The 18,960-nt window shown below is 41.8% G+C and overlaps 1 protein-coding gene across 6 annotated transcripts in view; it reads left to right on the top strand.

Moving 5' to 3' along the window:
• The window catches only part of ANKRD29 (ankyrin repeat domain 29), a 60,418-nt gene extending 41,766 nt beyond the window's left edge, over window positions 1-18,652 (top strand). For 5 of the 6 annotated variants that reach the window (XM_072735097.1, XM_072735098.1, XM_072735099.1 and 2 more), the window contains 3 exons: window positions 604-699; window positions 9,825-9,923; window positions 16,062-18,652. In XM_072735097.1, the coding sequence (XP_072591198.1) occupies window positions 604-699; window positions 9,825-9,923; window positions 16,062-16,145 (279 nt within the window). In that variant the 3' untranslated portion in view covers window positions 16,146-18,652. The remainder of the gene's footprint in view (window positions 1-603; window positions 700-9,824; window positions 9,924-16,061) is intronic. The other variant, XM_072735100.1, reaches the window with a different exon arrangement.
• The last annotated feature ends 308 nt before the right edge of the window (window positions 18,653-18,960 follow it).

Raw genomic sequence — 18,960 nt, 5'->3', positions numbered from 1 at the left:
TCCCAGGCCAAAAAGTGATGACAGAAGTTGAATATAAAGTTTTGAACTTGCCTTTGCATTTCTTTTTAACAGATTTCAATCCATCCCCTTCCTGCTCTCCACCTACCCACCCCCCAGCCTCCACGGACAGATACCTAGGGCACACTGGAGCAAGGTTGTTTACGAGACAAAGCAAAAAAGAAAAGCACATTTAAAATTTAAAACAGTAAAGACAATTCAGTAATTATTTAATCATTAAAAATAGTTTAACATAAATTTCTGCTAAGTCGAAAATTGCAGACAATGCTTCTTTGGTCATCTGTGTCCTAAAATACATTCTTGATATTCCCCCCTCCCTTTACCCACTGTTCTAGAGACTAGAAGAGATGAATCCCCAAAGGCAGGATTCTAAGATAATAAATTATATATTTTGTCTAGCACTCTTTCATGCAGAACTAAATATGCTCTAAAATACTCCTAGGTTAAGAAATATGGCCCACTTGTCCTTTGGTTTAAATCTTTCACCTATTCTGACAAGCATATTCCTGGTTCTCAAGTAACAATTAGTTCTTAGCCAACACGCACATATATTAATAGTCAACTTTTCTTTTCCTCTCTGTTAAGGACGGTACAACAGCTTTACTAAAAGCAGCCAACAAAGGGTATAATGATGTTATAGAGGAGTTGCTGAAGTTCTCACCCACCCTTGGCATTTTGAAGGTAAGACTTAAAGAGAAATTTTACCAATCTGTAGAAGAGAGGCTAAAAATTAAGAAGCCCCTACTAAGGACTGCAGGAGAATCTGAGTGTAATTCACATGGCTAGTTGCATTCTTGAAAAAACTTACCTTCAACTTCTTAATGTTGGAGATTCATGATCATTGGTTGAAATGGCAGGGCGGTAAGAAGAGTGAACCAGAGTCTGTAGGTACTTAGTTTTCTAGAAAAAAAGAAGTTAGTAGAAATTAAACACTAACTTGGAAAGTAAACCATATATATTTATCATTGGACTAAAAATCTTTCACAACTCATGAAACACATGATTTGTGTCCCACAAAACCTGGGGGACAGATGCTCACATTTCTTCCCTTCATTATCTGGAGCAAAGCATCACATTATTACCTTAGGTGAAATAAAATAAACCTCAGATATCTGGACACAGCAAAGAATGTATCATTCTGGAAAGCTTGGGCCTACAAGGAAACAGAGCCCCAAAATTCTTCTTTAAATTTTAATCATTTGAGACTAAGAGATTTCTAAATTACAATATATACCAGAAGGTGGCATAAAGGGCCAGGTAATAAATATGTAAGGCTTTGTGGGCCATACATACAGTCTCTGCTGGAACTGTTCAACTCTACTGTTGTAGCATGAAAGCAGCCATGGCGGGGAGGGGGGAAAGGATGGCTGCAATTCCATTAACACTTTATTTATGGACACTGTATTTCTGGAATTTCATATTTTCACATAGTATTCTTTTTTAAGTTTTTTAAACCTTAGCTTGTCAGGACATAGAAAAACAGGGGGACAGCCCTGGTGGCTTAGTGGTTTAGCGCCACCTTGAGCCCAGGGCCTGATCCTGGAGACCTGGGATCCAGTCCCACGTCAGGCTCCCTGCATGGAGCCTGCTTCTCCCTCTGCCTGTGTCTCTGCCTCTCTCTCTGTGTGGGTCTCTCATAAATAAATAAGTAAATAAAATCTTTAAAAAAAAGAAAAAAGAAAGAAAGAAAAGAAAAACAGAGGGCAGGCTAGATTTGGCCCATAGACTATAGTTTGCAGAACCTCCCCCCCCCCCGCCCCCCCCCCCACACACACACTATACACTACTGTTTCCTTAAATTGAGGACAGGGAAACCTGTTCTAAACTTGAAACAGTGGCTTAGCACTTTTGGGGATGTACCCTCAGGCTTTATTGATGGGAAAAGTCAATCTTCCTGTGAATGACCCCAAAAGCTTTTTGGATACTCTGCATCTGATCTTTATATACTTAGGCTCTATTCTTGTTATCAACTAATACAGGACTGCTGTTGTCAGGATGCTGGCCTCTCTGTCCCAGTGAGCAATTTCTAATCTCCCAAGAGCTTGGAAGCCAGAAAGCTACATTCATTAAAATTGTTCGTAAAGTAAGGGATCCCTGGGTGGCGCAGCGGTTTAGCACCTGCCTTTGGCCTAGGGCGTGATCCTGGAGACCTGGGATCGAGTCCCACATTGGGCTCCCGGTGCATGGAGCCTGCTTCTCCCTCTGCCTATGTCTCTGCCTCTCTCTCTCTCTCTATCATAAAGAAAATTTTTTAAAAAATTGTTTGTAAAGTAAGAATAAATAGCCTATGAAAGAGAACTCTGTGAATACAAGAAATGAGCTCCAGAAATGGACTTTGTAATGTCTCATCTCATTTCAAAGAGCTCTATTTTGGTTTTTTTTGTTTTGTTTTGTTTTTAATTTTTATTTTTTTATTTTTTTTAATTAATTTTTATTGGTGTTCAATTTACCAACATACAGAAAAACACCCAGTGCTCATCCCGTCAAGTGTCCGCCTCAGTGCCCGTCACCCATTCCCCTCCAACACCCGCCCTCCTCCCCTTCCACCACCCCTAGTTCGTTTCCCCGAGTTAGGAGTCTTTATGTTCTGTCTCCCTTCCTGATATTTCCCAACATTTCTTTTCCCTTCCTTTATATTCCCTTTCACTATTATTCATATTCCCCAAATGAATGAGAACATACACTGTTTGTCCTTCTCCAATTGACTTATTTCACTCAGCATAATACCCTCCAGTTCCATCCACGTTGAAGCAAATGGTGGGTATTTGTCGTTTCTAATGGCTGAGTAATATTCCATTGTATACATAAACCACATCTTCTTTATCCATTCATCTTTCGATGGACACCGAGGCTCCTTCCACAGTTTGGCTATTGTGGCCATTGCTGCTAGAAACATCGGGGTGCAGGTGTCCCGACGTTTCATTGCATCTGAATCTTTGGGGTAAATCCCCAACAGTGCAATTGCTGGGTCGTAGGGCAGGTCTATTTTTAACTCTTTGAGGAACCTCCACACAGTTTTCCAGAGTGGCTGCACCAGTTCACATTCCCACCAACAGTGTAAGAGGGTTCCCTTTTCTCCGCATCCTCTCCAACATTTGTTGTTTCCTGCCTTGTTAATTTTCCCCATTCTCACTGGTGTGAGGTGGTATCTTATTGTGGTTTTGATTTGTATTTCCCTGATGGCAAGTGATGCAGAGCATTTTCTCATGTGCATGTTGGCCATGTCCATGTCTTCCTCTGTGAGATTTCTCTTCATGTCTTTTGCCCATTTCATGATTGGATTGTTTGTTTCTTTGGTGTTGAGTTTAATAAGTTCTTTATAGATTTTGGAAACTAGCCCTTTATCTGATACGTCATTTGCAAATATCTTCTCCCATTCTGTCTTTTAGTTTTGTTGACTGTATCCTTTGCTGTGCAAAAGCTTCTTATCTTGATGAAGTCCCAATAGTTCATTTTTGCTTTTGTTTCTTTTGCCTTTGTGGATGTATCTTGCAAGAAGTTACTGTGGCCGAGTTCAAAGAGGGTGTTGCCTGTGTTCTCTTCTATGATTTTGATGGACTCTTGTCTCACATTTAGATCTCTCATCCATTTTGAGTTTATCTTTGTGTATGGTGAAAGAGAGTGGTCCAGTTTCATTCTTCTGCATGTGGATGTCCAATTTTCCCAGCACCATTTATTGAAGAGACTGTCTTTCTTCCAATGGAGAGTCTTTCCTCCTTTGTAGAATATTAGTTGACCATATAGGTCAGGGTCCACTTCTGGGTTCTCTATTCTGTTCCATTGATCTATGTGTCTGTTTTTGTGCCAGTACCACACTGTCTTGATGACCACAGCTTTGTAGTACAACCTGAAATCTGGCATTGTGATGCCCCCAGCTATGGTTTTCTTTTTTAAAATTCCCCTGGCTATTCGGGGTCTTTTCTGATTCCACACAAATCTTAAAATAATTTGTTCTAACTCTCTGAAGAAAGTCCATGGTATTTTGATAGGGATTGCATTAAACGTGTAAATTGCCCTGGGTAACATTGACATTTTTACAATATTAATTCTGCCAATCCATGAGCATGGAATATTTTTCCATCTCTTTGTGTCTTCCTCAATTTCTTTCAGAAGTGTTCTATAGTTTTTAGGGTATAGATCTTTTACCTCTTTGGTTAGGTTTATTCCTAGGTATCTTATGCTTTTGGGTGCAATTGTAAATGGGATTGACTCCTTAATTTCTCTTTCTTCAGTCTCATTGTTAGTGTATAGAAATGCCATTGATTTCTGGGCATTGATTTTGTATCCTGCCACGCTACCAAATTGCTGTATGAGTTCTAGCAATCTTGGGGTGGAGGCTTTTGGGTTTTCTATGTAGAGTATCATGTCATCGGCGAAAAGGGAGAGTTTGACTTCTTCATTGCCAATTTGAATGCCTTTAATGTCTTTTTGTTGTCTGATTGCTGAGGCGAGGACTTCCAGAACTATGTTGAACAGCAGTGGTGAGAGTGGACATCCCTGTCTTGTTCCTGATCTTAGGGGAAAGGCTCCCAGTGCTTCCCCATTGAGAATGATATTTGCTGTGGGCTTTTTGTAAATGGCTTTTAAGATGTCGAGGAAAGTTCCCTCTATCCCAACACTCTGAAGGGTTTTGATCAGGAATGGATGCTGTATTTTGTCAAATGCTTTCTCTGCATCTAATGAGAGTATCATATGGTTCTTGGTTTTTCTCTTGCTGATATGATGAATCACATTGATGGTTTTACGAGTGTTGAACCAGCCTTGTGTCCCAGGGATAAATCCTACTTGGTCATGGTGAATAATTTTCTTAATGTGTTGTTGGATCCTATTGGCTAGTATCTTGTTGAGAATTTTTGCATCCATGTTCATCAGGGATATTGGTCTGTAATTCTCCTTTTTGGTGGGGTCTTTGTCTGGTTTCGGAATGAAGGTGATGCTGGCCTCATAGAACGAATTTGGAAGTACTCCATCTCTTTCTATCTTTCCAAACAGCTTTAGTAGAATAGGTATGATTTCTTCTTTAAACGTTTGATAGAATTCCCCTGGGAAGCCATCTGGCCCTGGACTCTTGTGTCTTGGGAGGTTTTTGATGACTGCTTCAATTTCCTCCCTGGTTATTGGCCAGTTCAGGTTTTCTATTTCTTCCTGCTCCAGTTTTGGTAGTTTGTGGCTTTCCAGGAATGCGTCCATTTCTTCTAGATTTCCTAATTTATTGGCGTACAGCTGTTCATAATATGTTTTTAAAATCGTTTGTCTTTCCTTGGTGTTGGTAGTGATCTCTCCTTTCTCATTCATGATTTTATTAATTTGAGTCTTCTCTCTCTTCTTTTTAATAAGGTTGGCTAATGGTTTATCTATCTTATTAATTCTTTCAAAGAACCAACTCCTGGTTCTGTTGATCTGTTCCACAGTTCTTTTGGTCTCGATATCATTGAGTTCTGCTTGAATTTTAATTAACTGTCTTCTTCTGCTGGGGGTGGGGTCTATTTGTTGCTTTTTCTCTAGTTCCTTTATGTGTAAGGTGAGTTTTTGAATTTGAGATCTTTCCAGTTTTTGAATGGATGCTTGTATTGCGATGTATTTCCCCCTCAGGACTGCTTTTGCCGCATCCCAAAGATTTTGAACGGTTGTATCTTCATTCTCATTAGTTTCCATGAATCTTTTTAATTCTTCCTTAATTTCCTGGTTGACCTTTTCATCTTTTAGCAGGATGGTCCTTAACCTCCACGTGTTTGTGGTCCTTCCAAACTTCTTGTTGTGATTAAGTTCTAATTTCAAGGCATTATGGTCTGAGAATATACAGGGGACTATCCCGATCTTTTGGTATCGGTTCAGACCCGATTTGTGACCCAGTATGTGGTCTATTCTGGAGAAAGTTCCATGTGCACTTGAGAAGAATGTGTATTCAGTTGAGTTTGGATGTAAAGTTCTGTAGATATCTGTGAAATCCATCTGGTCCAGTGTATCATTTAAAGCTCTCGTTTCTTTGGAGATGTTGTGCTTAGAAGACCTATCTAGTATAGAGAGAGCTAGATTGAAGTCACCAAGTATAAGTGTATTATTATCAAAGTATTTCTTCAGTTTGGTTATTAATTGGTTTAAATATTTGGCAGCTCCCACATTCGGGGCATATATATTGAGGATTGTTAAGTCCTCTTGTTGGATAGATCCTTTGAGCATGAGATAGTGTCCCTCTTCATCTCTCACTATAGTCTTCAGGGTAAATTTTAATTTATCTGATATAAGGATGGCAACCCCTGCTTTCTTTTGAGGACCATTTGAATGGTAAATGGTTCTCCAACCTTTTATTTTCAGGTTGTAGGTGTCCTTCTGTCTAAAATGAGTCTTTTGTAGACAGCAAATAGATGGGTCCTGCTTTTTTATCCAGTCTGAAACCCTGCGCCTTTTGATGGGGTCATTAAGCCCGTTTCCGTTCAGAGTTACTATTGATAGATATGAGTTTAGTGTCATCATATCTATTCAGCCCTTGTTTTTGTGGATTGTTCCACTGAACTTCTTCTTAAAGGGGAATTTTAAGAGTCCCCCTTAAAATTTCTTGCAGAGCTGGTTTGGAGGTTACATATTCTTTCAGTTCCTGCCTGTCTTGGAAGCTCTTTATCTCTCCTTCCATTTTGAATGAAAGCCTTGCTGGATAAAGTATTCTTGGTTGCATGTTCTTTTCATTTAGGACCCTGAATATATCCTGCCAGCCCTTTCTGGCCTGCCAGGTCTCTGTGGAGAGGTCTGCTGTTACCCTAATATTCCTCCCCATAAAAGTCAGGGACTTTTTTTCTCTTGCTGCTTTAAGGATCTTCTCCTTATCTTTGGAATTTGCAAGCTTCACTATTAAATGTCGAGGTGTTGAACGGTTTTTGTTTATTTTAGGGGGGGATCTATTTCCTGGATCTGAATGCCTGTTTCCCTTCCCAGATTAGGAAAGTTTTCAGCTAGGATTTGTTCAAATACATATTCTGGCCCTCTGGCCCTTTCGGCGCCCTCAGGAACCCCAATTAAACGTAGGTTTTTCTTCCTCAAGCTGTCATTTATTTCCCTTAATCTATCCTCATGATCTTTTAATTGCTTGTCTCTTTTTTCCTCAGTTTCCCTCTTTGCCATCAACTTGTCTTCTATGTCACTCACTCGTTCTTCCACCTCGTTAACCCTCGTCGTTAGGACTTCTAGCTTGGATTGCATCTCATTTAATTGATTTTTAATTTCTGCCTGATTGGATCTAAATTCTGCAGTCATGAAGTCTCTTGAGTCCTTTATGGTTTTTTCTAGAGCCACCAGTAGCTGTAAAATAGTGCTTCTGAATTGGCTTTCTGACATTGAATTGTAATCCATATTTTGTAACTCTGTGGGAGAGGGGGCTGTTTCTGATTCTTTTTTTTTGAGGTGAGGTTTTCCTTCTAGTCATTTTGCTCAGTGCAGAGTGGCCAAAAACAAGTTGTATTGGGAAAAGGAGAAAAAGAGAGAGAAGGAAAGAAAAGAGAAAAAGAGAAAAGAGAAAGAAGAAAAAAAAGGGGGGGGGGAAGAGAAGAAAAAGAGAAAAAAGAAAGGAGAAAAAAGAAAGAAAAAAAAGGATGGGGTGGGGTGGGGGAACCAATCAGAAATCAAGAAGAAAGAGAGAAAAAAAAAGCACAAAACAAAACAAAAACAAAAACAAAAAAACAAAAAACCACGGGGGAGTATCTTCCGATTCTGTATACTTTGAGTCCCTTGACTTCCCTTGGAACTGGTCCGTCTCCCTGGTCTTCTGGGGGAGGGGCCTGCTGTGGTGATTCTCAGGTGTTAGCACTTGGGGGAGCTGCTCTGCCCCTGCCTGGTGCAGGGCTCAGTGGGGGTTGTTCACCCCGTGAGGCCCCGGGAGGAAGCCACAGTGGCGGGGCGGCAGCTCTGGGAACCTGGAGTCAGCCCCCGCAGTAGCTCCAGGGCTCTCCGTCTGCAGGGCCTGGGGGCTCCGGGGCGGGGCCGCTGATATGCTCAGCTCCAGGCAGGAGCGTCCTTGCTGTCTTGGGCCCTCCCGGCCTCTGCCTGTCCTGGGGAGAGGCCGGATCCTGGGCTCTGTCCCGGCGCCCTGTGCTCCGGGGCCTGCGCTGTTGGATTCGCGCTCCCGCCCCGCAGCCCCCTTCGCGGAGCCGCCGCCCGAGCCCCTCCGAGCTGCTCCCGGAGCCGCGCCACCCCCTCTGCGCGGAGCTTCTTCCTCCGCCCGAGCCCCTCCGAGCTGTTCCTGGAGCCGCGCCGCCCCCTCCGCGCGGAGGTTCTTCCTCCGCCGGAGCTGCCACCGCCGAGCTGCTCCGGGAGCCGCGCAGCCCCCTCTGCGGAGCCGCCGCCCGAGCCCCTCCGAGCTGCTCCGGGCCCCGCCGAGCGCTGCAGCCCTTAGGGAGCTCGGCGCACTCTCCGGGGCGCAGTTCCTCTGTTACTGTCCCCGGGAGCCCGAGGGCATCCCCGCCTTTCTGGGGATCCTGCTCCAATTCCCCGGGAGGCCTTTCCCCCGGGAAGGTCGGTGCAGCTCCTGCTCCTCCGGGACGGGGCTCTCCTGTCCTGGGGACACTCGCCCCGGCCTCAGCCCGGCTCCTCGCGGGGCCCCTCCCCCTCGGAGGCCTTTTGTGTCTTTATTTCTTTTTCCCCGTCTTCCTACCTTGATAGAAGCGCGAACTCTTCTCACTGTAGCGTTCCAGCTGGTCTCTCTTTAAATCTCAGGCCGAATTCGTAGATTTTCAGGATGATTGGATGGTTTTCTAGGTAATTTGTTGAGGACAGGTGACCTGGAGACCCTACTCCTCCGCCATCTTGCCCCTCCCCCCCAAAGAGCTCTATTTTGGCTTGGTATTTTACCTTAGCTCTGTTGCAAATGGATGAAGTTGAACACGTTGGTGAAAATTTAGGTGGGTGAAATGTTACCAGATAAGTGAGTTATCACACACGTTATAAAAGCAAACATGCTCCTTTGGAAAGGAAAATGCTACTTTTTTGGAATTTTTCTATGGGTATGATATTTTTTTCTTTCATAAAATAAGAAAATGGTTTAGTAGTAGTAGCAGTAGCAGCTCATGTGGAAATTAAGCTTGCATTTAGATGCCATAGGTAGACATATGCATCTTCTGGAACAGGTATCATGTGACCACCCATCATTCCTTTATCAGGTTTGGTATATTCTCTTCCTCTCTCCTCCCAGAATCTGGCTACATGGTGTGCATAGATGATTCCTTAGTTCAATAAATATTTGCAGTGCATTTCATAAAATGTCAGCAACCTATCTGGCAGGCCCTTCTGTGCTCAGAAATGCTCCAAATAAGGGCTTGGGGGTTTCTTCCCCCAACGTGCTCAGGTCCTGGAACTCCACAGTGGTGCTCCTGCCCCCTCTGAGTGAGGGGAGTGCAGGTAACTGGGCTGACTGCTGGGCCTTTTGACTTGCCAGCCATTTCTCCAGCATCGCTGGAAGCACGGAAACTATATTTGTTGCTCTTGAAGGAAAAAAAATGTTTAACATAGCATGATTGCTTTTTCTGCAGCAAATTCTAATATATGTAAAATTGCCAGACCGATTGTGAAGTCATGTGTACCCTGGGCCAGATTTCTTGTTTCACTTACAAAAGGACGTTGGCAGTATTTATACTGCCTGTCTTCTGTGTGCTATGTACCTGAGGACACTGTATTAGATGCTGACGCCTTTGAGAGGGAATGGAAGGAAGAGCAAAGCTCCTAACATGAGTCTCATCACTCAGGTTGGTTTATGATAAAAGCCTGGCTCAGTGCTGATGCCTGTGAGCCCACTCCTGACTCTCACTGTTGTTTTCTCTTAGAATGGGACATCAGCTCTCCACGCAGCAGTGCTCAGTGGGAATATTAAAACAGTCGCGCTGCTCCTGGAAGCAGGGGCAGACCCAGCCCTGAGAAACAAGGTATCTGCCTTTCCTTATCTTTTAACTCCTTTGGGCTCCTATGCAAAGAGATAAGGCAGTTTCAACCTAAGCCAAGATAACCAGTCACGTGCACCTTGGGCCAGACTTCGTTTCACTTGGAAAAAAACATGGGCAATACTTACACTGACCATCCGCTGTGTACCCCAGGACACTTTATTAGATGCTGGTGTCTTTGAAAGGGAATACAAGAAAGAGCAAAGCTCCGACATGGGTCTCATCACTCAGTCTGTCTCTTCGTACCTCAGCATAGTAAGGGCATTGCAAGGCTGTCGGTAGGTAGCAATGAGCAGTGCACCTAGACCCAGAGAATTATGCTGAAAACCCTATATCGTCAATGGCTGTGAGCTAACAACAGTACAGCCTCTCAGGACAGGGGATGGGGAGAGGTAGTTGCAGGGAGTGGAGTTATGGGATTCTATCATCAAGGAAGTGTCCTAAAAATGTCAAAGTTCTAGTAGTTTATTGCTATCCTGCGTAGGTTGGATGTTCATAGCTTGACAACTGCTTGTGCTTTCTTTGGAGAGTAAGAAGAGAAAGGGACATGTTGCTCTTATACAGTTAACAGGACTTTGTGCCGCTGTTAAAAATCAACCCATGCTTTTTATAGGCTAAAAGCCTTAGTTTACGAATAGGTCAGACATGGAGGTGGGAAGATCCCCACTACCCATTTTTTCCTGCATTAGCAGTCAAGTGCAGAACCTGGCAAAAGAGAGCAGCCAAGAAAAGGTTTTAAGAGAACACTAACATACCAACTTTTGAAGGAGGAAGTGCTCATCAATAAAGAAAGTTATGAAAAGCAATTTTCACTTTGTACTTATGTACTATTTGAGCTTTTTTTTTTTTTTAAGATTTTGTTTATTTATTCGTGAGAGACAGAGAGAGAGAGGCAGAGACATGGGCAGAGGGAGAAGGCTCCCTGCAGGGAGCCCGATGTGAGCCCGAGGTCTCCAGGATCAGGCCCTGGGCTGAAGGCAGGTGCTAAACCAGCTGAGCCACGGGGGCTGCCCCATTTGAGCTTTTATAAGTATCAATTGCTATGTTAATTTCTTTCATAGTAAAGGCTGACACAGAACCTTTTCCCTGACATTTTAAAAAGAAACCATTAAGAAGTGCGATTAAAGAACATGCCAGGAGACTCTTTTATTTCATTTACTTAGCATGTGAAGTTATTATTTCCTTGTTCTTACCATTAGAGTACTTGAAAACAAGGCTTCTGCTTATCTCTTCCTGTAGACTCCGATTTGTTTTCCATTAGCTGGCCTGGCTGTGTGATAAGCCAGCTAAAGTCATACTTGTGCTCTTATCTTTAGATCCTGGACACAAGACTGCCTAAAGAGATTGATCTTTTTTGCTAAAGCCATCCAGTACCATATGGAAACTGAAACAACATGCAATTCTTTGTCTCCTGGGATTTCAGCAATAATGATTATGGGGAATTTCCAGTGACCAAAATGTTAGACTTTGGATTATCCCTAAGCTACTTGAAGATAGATATAAAGATATAAAGATATAAAGATATATATATATATATATATATATATATATATATATATATATATATATTTTTTTTTTTTTTTTTTTTTTTTGCTCGTGCTGATGCTGGAGTTTCTTTTTTTTTTTTTTAAGATTTTATTTATTTAGTTATTTAAGAGAGAGAGCCACAGAGAGAGCACAAGCAGGGAAAAGAGCAGAGGGAGAAGGAGAAATAGGCTTCCTGCTGGGCAGGAAGTCTGATGTGAGGCTCAGTCCCAGGATTCTGGGATCATAACCTGAGCCAACGGCAAACAATTAACTGACTGAGTCACCCAGACACTCCCACACTAGAATTTCATACAACAGAAGCTTTAGATATCTAGGAGTTGTTACCAGGGAACCCCGCCCCCCCCCCCATCTTACACATCCACCAGCCACCCCAAAGAAGCCAGCCTCTTGGAGGCAGCCCTAGAAGCAAAGGTGTTGGGATTCCAGCAGCCACTCAGGACTCTTGAAAGGGTATTCTCCGCCTTCATTCATTCAACAAATACTGAGCACCTACTAGATACCATGCACGGTGCTGTATACTGGAAAGACAGTGGTGAATGAAGTTCCCATAGTCTCTGCCTTCAAAGAGTTCAGAGTTTATGAGGGAATAAAAACAACTGAAACAGAAATTGCAATACAGTGACAAGAGCTATCAGCAGGGAAGTAATGAATGCTACCGAAAGCTTCCCAGAGGAAATGACTTATAAGCTCAAACAGAAGCAATCTTCTGCTCCTAGGGTTCCAGAACTTCTGCTCTGGGACTGATAAGCAGATTCCGTAGGAGAGGGTAACCCATGGCCCCCAGAGCCACTCCCCACACCGTAGTTGTCCCCATGGGTGCAGGCCCCATGTTCCTGATACTCCCAACCGAGGACTCCGAACACAAATTCTCCCAGGAGCAGTGGGAAAAGAGGGTATTTTGGTGCTGTGCTACCATGAATATGGGCCTGTGGCCCTGCTCCATAATGAAGAAGATGGCCCTTGGTAGCAAGGCTGGGGCACTAGCCATCATGAGAGTCCACACAACCTCAGCACTCTGAGCATTCAATGGGGACCAACCTGGAGAGAGGAGGAATGAGATCAGGTTTTTAGAACTATATGGATGATACATAGAACAGCAATGCAATTGACCAAATTGACAACACAGTTTGAGGAGATGAAGCCCTTTTTCAATGGTAAAGGCTATAGACATTCATGGGGATGGTCACGCAGGGGAGCTGTAACTCAGCAAGCTTGTACATAGAAATACAGCTTTCTAGATCTCCTCTTCCTCCTTCTTCTGGCTGCCTGCCAACCTGCTCACCAAGGACCTAGAACCTATGCAAAAAAGCTTGATTAGTCCTGAGTACTCTGAGACTAGATGGAGCTTATATCTGTTTAAACCAGGAGCATTTCTGTGCAGGCCCAGGCATTTGGCCTGTATGACGTCTGTTCCTACAGGAACTAATAGTAGGATTCGAGCCTCTAGAGGGGACTCTGGTCTGTAGTAACATAGCATAGTAATTTCCTGCCCAATTCAGTCCAGCATCAGCATCAGGAGTCCTTTGTGGTGGGCTGGGGTGCAGCCACTGGACATACTGTGCAGCAGATCATTTGTGGCAAACATAAATTCCCAGCAACTCCATGCATAATTCCCGACAAGTATAGTCCCAGCTAGCAGGTGGCGGTCAAAGAGCAGGACCCAACCTAGAAGGTAGGGACTTCAGGAGATTCACCTAGGATCAGAGTCCCAGATAAAGCAGGTATATAATTCCAGGTGTGGCTCTGGGACAGAAATATATATATATATGTAAGATAGGTAAGATCTGCATCCAAAGCCTCTCCCCCATTCTGGGTGCCTTTCTACCCTTTACCTGCCTCCCCTGAAATCCCAAGAACATCCCGTGATTCATCTTTAACAACAGTTCTTAAAGTATGGTCCGTGGACCCCTGAGGGTCTGCAAGACCCCTTTAAGAAGTCTAAGAAGTCAATAATAATAATCTTTGTAATAATACAAAGGTGTTATTTGCCCGTTTCACTGTGCTGACATTTGCTCTAATGTTGTAAAAGCAATGGTGGGTCAAACTATTGGCACCTTATACATCAAAGCAGAGGTATAAACTGTACTGGCAGATGATTTTACAAAACTTTGTAAGTTATTTTACAGATTTTGTAAATTTTTTACAAAAATGGCAGTTTTACTTAACATCTTTGATGAAGCAATAAACAATTTTAATTTTATTAAATCTTGACCCTTATTTTAAGATTCTACATAACAAAATGGAAGTATGCATACAGCACTTATGATATGTTGTGGTTGTCTCAAGGAAAAGCACTCTCCATTGTTTGAATTGCAAAGTGAGCCAGTTGCTTTTTCAGAGAACACCATTTTAACTTTAAAGAACAACTTGTATCCACCATGCAAGCCTGACAGCTTTTTAATACAGGCTTTTCTTATGAATCAGAGCTGATATTAATGAATGTGATCTTTTGAGATTGTATAATGCAACATTGTGTCAACATTTGGAAGATCCTATAACTCACTGAACTGATATATTCCAAGTGACCAGTGTGGGATGTTACAAATCATACATGGGGAAAAATCGTCCCTGTAGGTAAATAGATCAATGGATTTTTAATATAAAAAACTCACTGATATGGTTTCGGATTCCACACTGCCTTTACCTTTAAGAAACTACCACTTGTTTAGTATAGGTATAGCATCAAAGGAGAGTATCTACAATGATCGCAAAAGGCTGTTCATGTTTCCCCCTTTTCCAACTACCTATCTGTACAAAGCTGAATTTTCTTCATATACTTTATTCATAAGAGACACAAAGAGAGAGGCAGAGACATAGGGAGAGGCAGGCTCCCTGCCAGGAGCCCAATGCAGGACTCAATCCCAGGACCCCGGGATTCATGCCCTGACCCAAAGGCAGACACTCAACCACTGAACCACCCAGATGCCCCTTCTTCATGCTTTAACCAAAACAACGTATCAGAATAGGTTGTAAAAAAATAAAAAAAATTAAAAATAAATTAAAAAATAAAAAATAAAAATAAAAATAAAAAAGGGGATCCCTGGGTGGCGCAGCAGTTTGGCGCCTGCCTTTGGCCCAGGGCGCGATCCTGGAGACCCGGGATCGAATCCCACATCAGGCTCCCGGTGCATGGAGCCTGCTTCTCCCTCCGCCTGTGTCTCTGCCTCTCTCTCTCTCTCTCTCTGTGACTATCATAAATAAAAAAAATAAAAATAAAAAAATAAAAATAAAGAATAGGTTGGATACAGAAGCAGATATGAAAATCCAAATGTCTTTGATTAAGCTACATATTCAAGAAATATTCAAATCTCTTAAACAATGCTACTCTTTTTTTTTTTAGATTTTATTTATTTATTCATTCATGAGAGACACACACACAGAGAGAGAGAGAGAGAGAGAGAGGCAGAGACACAGGCAGAGGGAGAAACAGGCCCCATGCAGGGAGCCTGACATGGGACTCCATCCCAGGTCCCCAGGATCACGACCTGGGCTGAAGGTGGCGTTAAACCGCTGAGCCACCAGGGCTGCCCAAACAATGCTACTCTTGACCTAACATTTTTGTTTCTGGAAATTTGGTTGTTTTTCACATTTTTTTTTAAGTTTATTTTTCATAAATGTTACTTATATTAATTACCCTGTAGTGCATTTATGATTTTTAATGAATTAAAGTATTTTTAAGTGTTCTTATTTTCATTTCTAAGAAGTTAAAAGCAAAAGCTCATTGGGATACTCAATAATTTTTAAGAGTGTAAAAATGTTCTGAGGCCAGAAAGTTTGAGAACCACTGCCCCATAACGTCAATCACACAGGGTAAGGACACACTCATGAAATAAATGCATCAAGAATGTTTCCCAGGGCAGCCCGGGTGGCTCAGCGGTTTAGCGCCGCCTTCGGCCCAGGGCCTGATCCTGGAGACCCGGGATCGAGTCCCACCTCAGGCTTCCTGCATGGAGCCTGCTTTTCTCTCTGCCTGTGTCTCTGTCTCTCTCTCTCTCTCTCTCATAAAAAAATAAAAAATAAAAGAATGTTTCCCAGCAGCATGTTGATAAGAAAGAACATTCAGTGAAACTATAGGTTCAGGTGGGAAGTGGTGGCCACTGAAGCTGCTCTCGACCAGATAGATATTTCTTATTCTCTGAATATTTCCTGACTCTGTTTTCTCATCAGCACATGCTTGTCCTGAGTCTTACGTCCCTAGCAGACAGACTGCCCCATATAATAAATGAATTAAATATAAAGTGTCAAATTTAACATTGCCAGTATTTATTGAGCACGTACAGATGCACCAGGCATTGTGCTGGAAATGAGGATACAGTGATTAATAATACATGGCCCCTGACCTCCAGAAGATTACAGGGTACTAAGGATATGGCTTAGAGAGAGAAATAGACAAGGAGATAAAAAAATAACAGATGATATTTATATTATTAAAGGTGACCTTTAACTTAAACAACAGTGAATCCAGTGGGGTTTTTCACCAGCAGAGAGCAAATTTGGGTCAGGGGCCCCTCTTTGGAGTCCCTAAAACAATCCCAGCAGTGGGAATTCACCAACACCTGTCTTATCTTCTTTCAGGCCAATGAACTTCCAGCAGAACTAACCAAAAATGAACGGATCCTACGTCTCCTCCGAAGTAAAGAAGGACCCAGAGAGAGCTAACTTAGTTCCATATTCGGCTGAAAGATAGAAACCCTAACCACATTGTCCAAAAAGAAATTGCTTTACAAATAGTGTTGGAAATTCCTTTAAGAAAGGAAATGCTCAGAAGGCCCACCCTGAGTCCCTGACCAGGGAGGAGCTGGGCTACATGGCCCGAGGCAAGAACAGAAAGGCTCGGGGACCCCTTGCCCTCACTACCCTGAGTTTCTTACGCTGGCCTGTGGTTTCTTACGCTGGCCTGTGACTCCACTGCTATGGGGCCTTGGCAGGTTGTGGAGTCCACAGAAACTCATCTTAAACTCCACTAAGTTGGGTCTCTCAGTTAAACTCTAAGAGTTAACCCCTCGAAGAGGTTAAAGCAAGATGACAAAAGCCTTTAAAAGACTGAAAGGCTGCTCTTCAGTGAATCAAAGCACTTCTGCTTTTGCATTACATGTCAGTGTGCTAAGAGATATAGCTCCCTCATATTTTACATGTAGATGTATGTCATCCTAGCATAAGGTGTTTTCTTCTACCCAGAGATCATAAGCGTGTTTATTCTGAATTGATGCATAAATTGACATTAGAGAGATATTTCTGACATTACACCATGTTATTTTTTCAAAGATAGACTGTTGAAGTATAAAAAAGACAAATTGTTTATTTGCGAGGTAATCCTCATCTTATTCTGAACAGGTAAAAAAAAAGAAAAATCATTTTTACCTAGAATCAATATTGTAGGTCTGATAGGATACGAGTGGCAAATTTGGAAACTCAGAAAATTACAAACCACAAGAAACTTAGGCTTGTCTCTTGAAACTTTTATTTTGGTTCTATTGTTGGGAATCTGCTTCCCATGCCATAACTAAATAGACATAATAGTCTGTGCAACCCTGAGCTTCCAGCACCAGTTGCTGTCATAGTGATTTTGAGGTCCTTGGGTGAAATGTGACATCTCCAAGTACAATATGTTGCTATTCTATTGCAGGAGTATAAATAATAAAGACTGTTATTGTATTTAACAAATGTTCATCTATGCATGTTCTTGAGCTGACTGACTCCAAGAAAGAAACCTGAGTTTTATTGAATTATTCCTTGGAGGAGAGTCAAAATTTATGTTCAATGCACTTATACTCAATGGTGTCTAAATGCCTCAGTCAGTGCCTAATTGCACACACAAAAATTAGACGATCTTTCTAATTTACCATAATAAATGCTGATGGCATTTCTGTTATTTAAATACATCTTTGGTTTTCTTTTCATGTTTTGTTCTGTTTTCCAGCTAATGTTCTATGTAAAGACATGTTAAGATGGAAGGAAATGCAATCCCCAAAGTTTTTTTCTAACCAACTTGCAGTAGTGCTAGAAGCAGTATCTTGAAGTCAATAAATGATGGAATATAATTTTTGAAATTAGAAGATATTCTCTTAAAGTTTTTTATGATCAATAAAATAATCAACAAAAATCAGCTTATTTTAATCAATATCACAAACCAAGGGAGTAATGAGCAACCCACAGAGCTGCCAGAGATGTCTATAGCCTGACTAGCTATGCAACAAGTCTGCAATCTCATTTCAGGATAAAATTTAGAAAGCTCTGGGGCACCTGGGTGGCTCAGGTCATGATCTTGGGGTCCTGGGATCAAGTCCCACATTACATCGGACTCTGCTCAGCAGAGAGTCTGCTTCTCCCTCACTCTTCCTCTCTCTCCTCTCTCTCCAATAATTTTTTTTTAAAACTTAGAAAGTTCTGTCTATATCACTAAAACCCCTGGATATAAACTTTTAGTAGCTAAAAAGCAGTGCAGGTTTCCTCACTGACTTTCTTTTACTTAGCAAAGTAGTACAAATACACTTTCCTCTGTGGAAATTTCATAAAGCTGTGTTCACTTTGAAGAGGAAAGTAGTGTGGCCTTAAATGCTTTGTGTTTTCCCCCCTTTGTTAGCCCTAAGGCCAAAACTGAATGCTCATCACTGATATAAATCAAAACAGTATTATGGACACTGATAACAGAGTTCCAAAAGATAAAATGGGATGAAATCACAAACATAATGTTTTCGGTAAGATATATTGGCCTTGGCCTATTGTTTTAAGTAGTTAATGTTCTTGATCAATATTAGGGCCATAAAAATGAATCCAATAGCTTTAACAATACTTAATATAGGCTTCCCTGCTATAGGTAAGAGGTCTCTAGCTTAGAACGATCACATTTGATCTAGATGAGCTTATGACATTATCCATAGTAGGAAAGATGAATATGTTAACCACTCACCAAAGAATAAACAAAAAGTCCGTTATTTGAAATAAAATTGCATTTGTTTTGCACACAGGTGGATGGTTTTTATTTTTTTATGATACTTATTTTATGTTAATCTAATTCAAATTCAGTGAGCTCTGCATCCTAAGACAGAACTAGCAATTCCTATGCAAATCATTTGTTAATTGAACTATAAAAGTTTTCATTACATCCATTTGTTTGATGATATATTCCATGTTATAATTCAAAATAAAGTTAATGTACTACCCAACTTGCCTTTGCTGCTTTTTCTTGTTTGTTTTTTGATCAGAGGTTATTTCTCTGAGATTTTTAATAGCATGGAATTTTAGAGTGAATAATTCAACTTTGTTGATAAGTATATTGATGTTTGGGATCCTGAGTAGATCTTTAAGTTATAGGATTTCAACTGTGGAGAGTTTTTGTAACAATCCGATAAGGTTTTTCATTCAGATCAAAATTCCTGGGATAGCCACCAAAGATACTGAAAGTAGAAACTTTTCAGGGATCCCTGGGTGGTTCAGCAGTTTAACGCCTGCCTTTGGCCCAGGGCCTGACCCT

Source organism: Vulpes vulpes, chromosome 13 (assembly GCF_048418805.1).
Source record: "Vulpes vulpes isolate BD-2025 chromosome 13, VulVul3, whole genome shotgun sequence".
Classification (NCBI taxonomy): Eukaryota; Metazoa; Chordata; class Mammalia; order Carnivora; family Canidae; genus Vulpes; species Vulpes vulpes.
The sequence above is the reverse complement of the archived record's forward strand: the minus strand, read 5'-3'. Positions and strand labels throughout refer to the sequence as shown.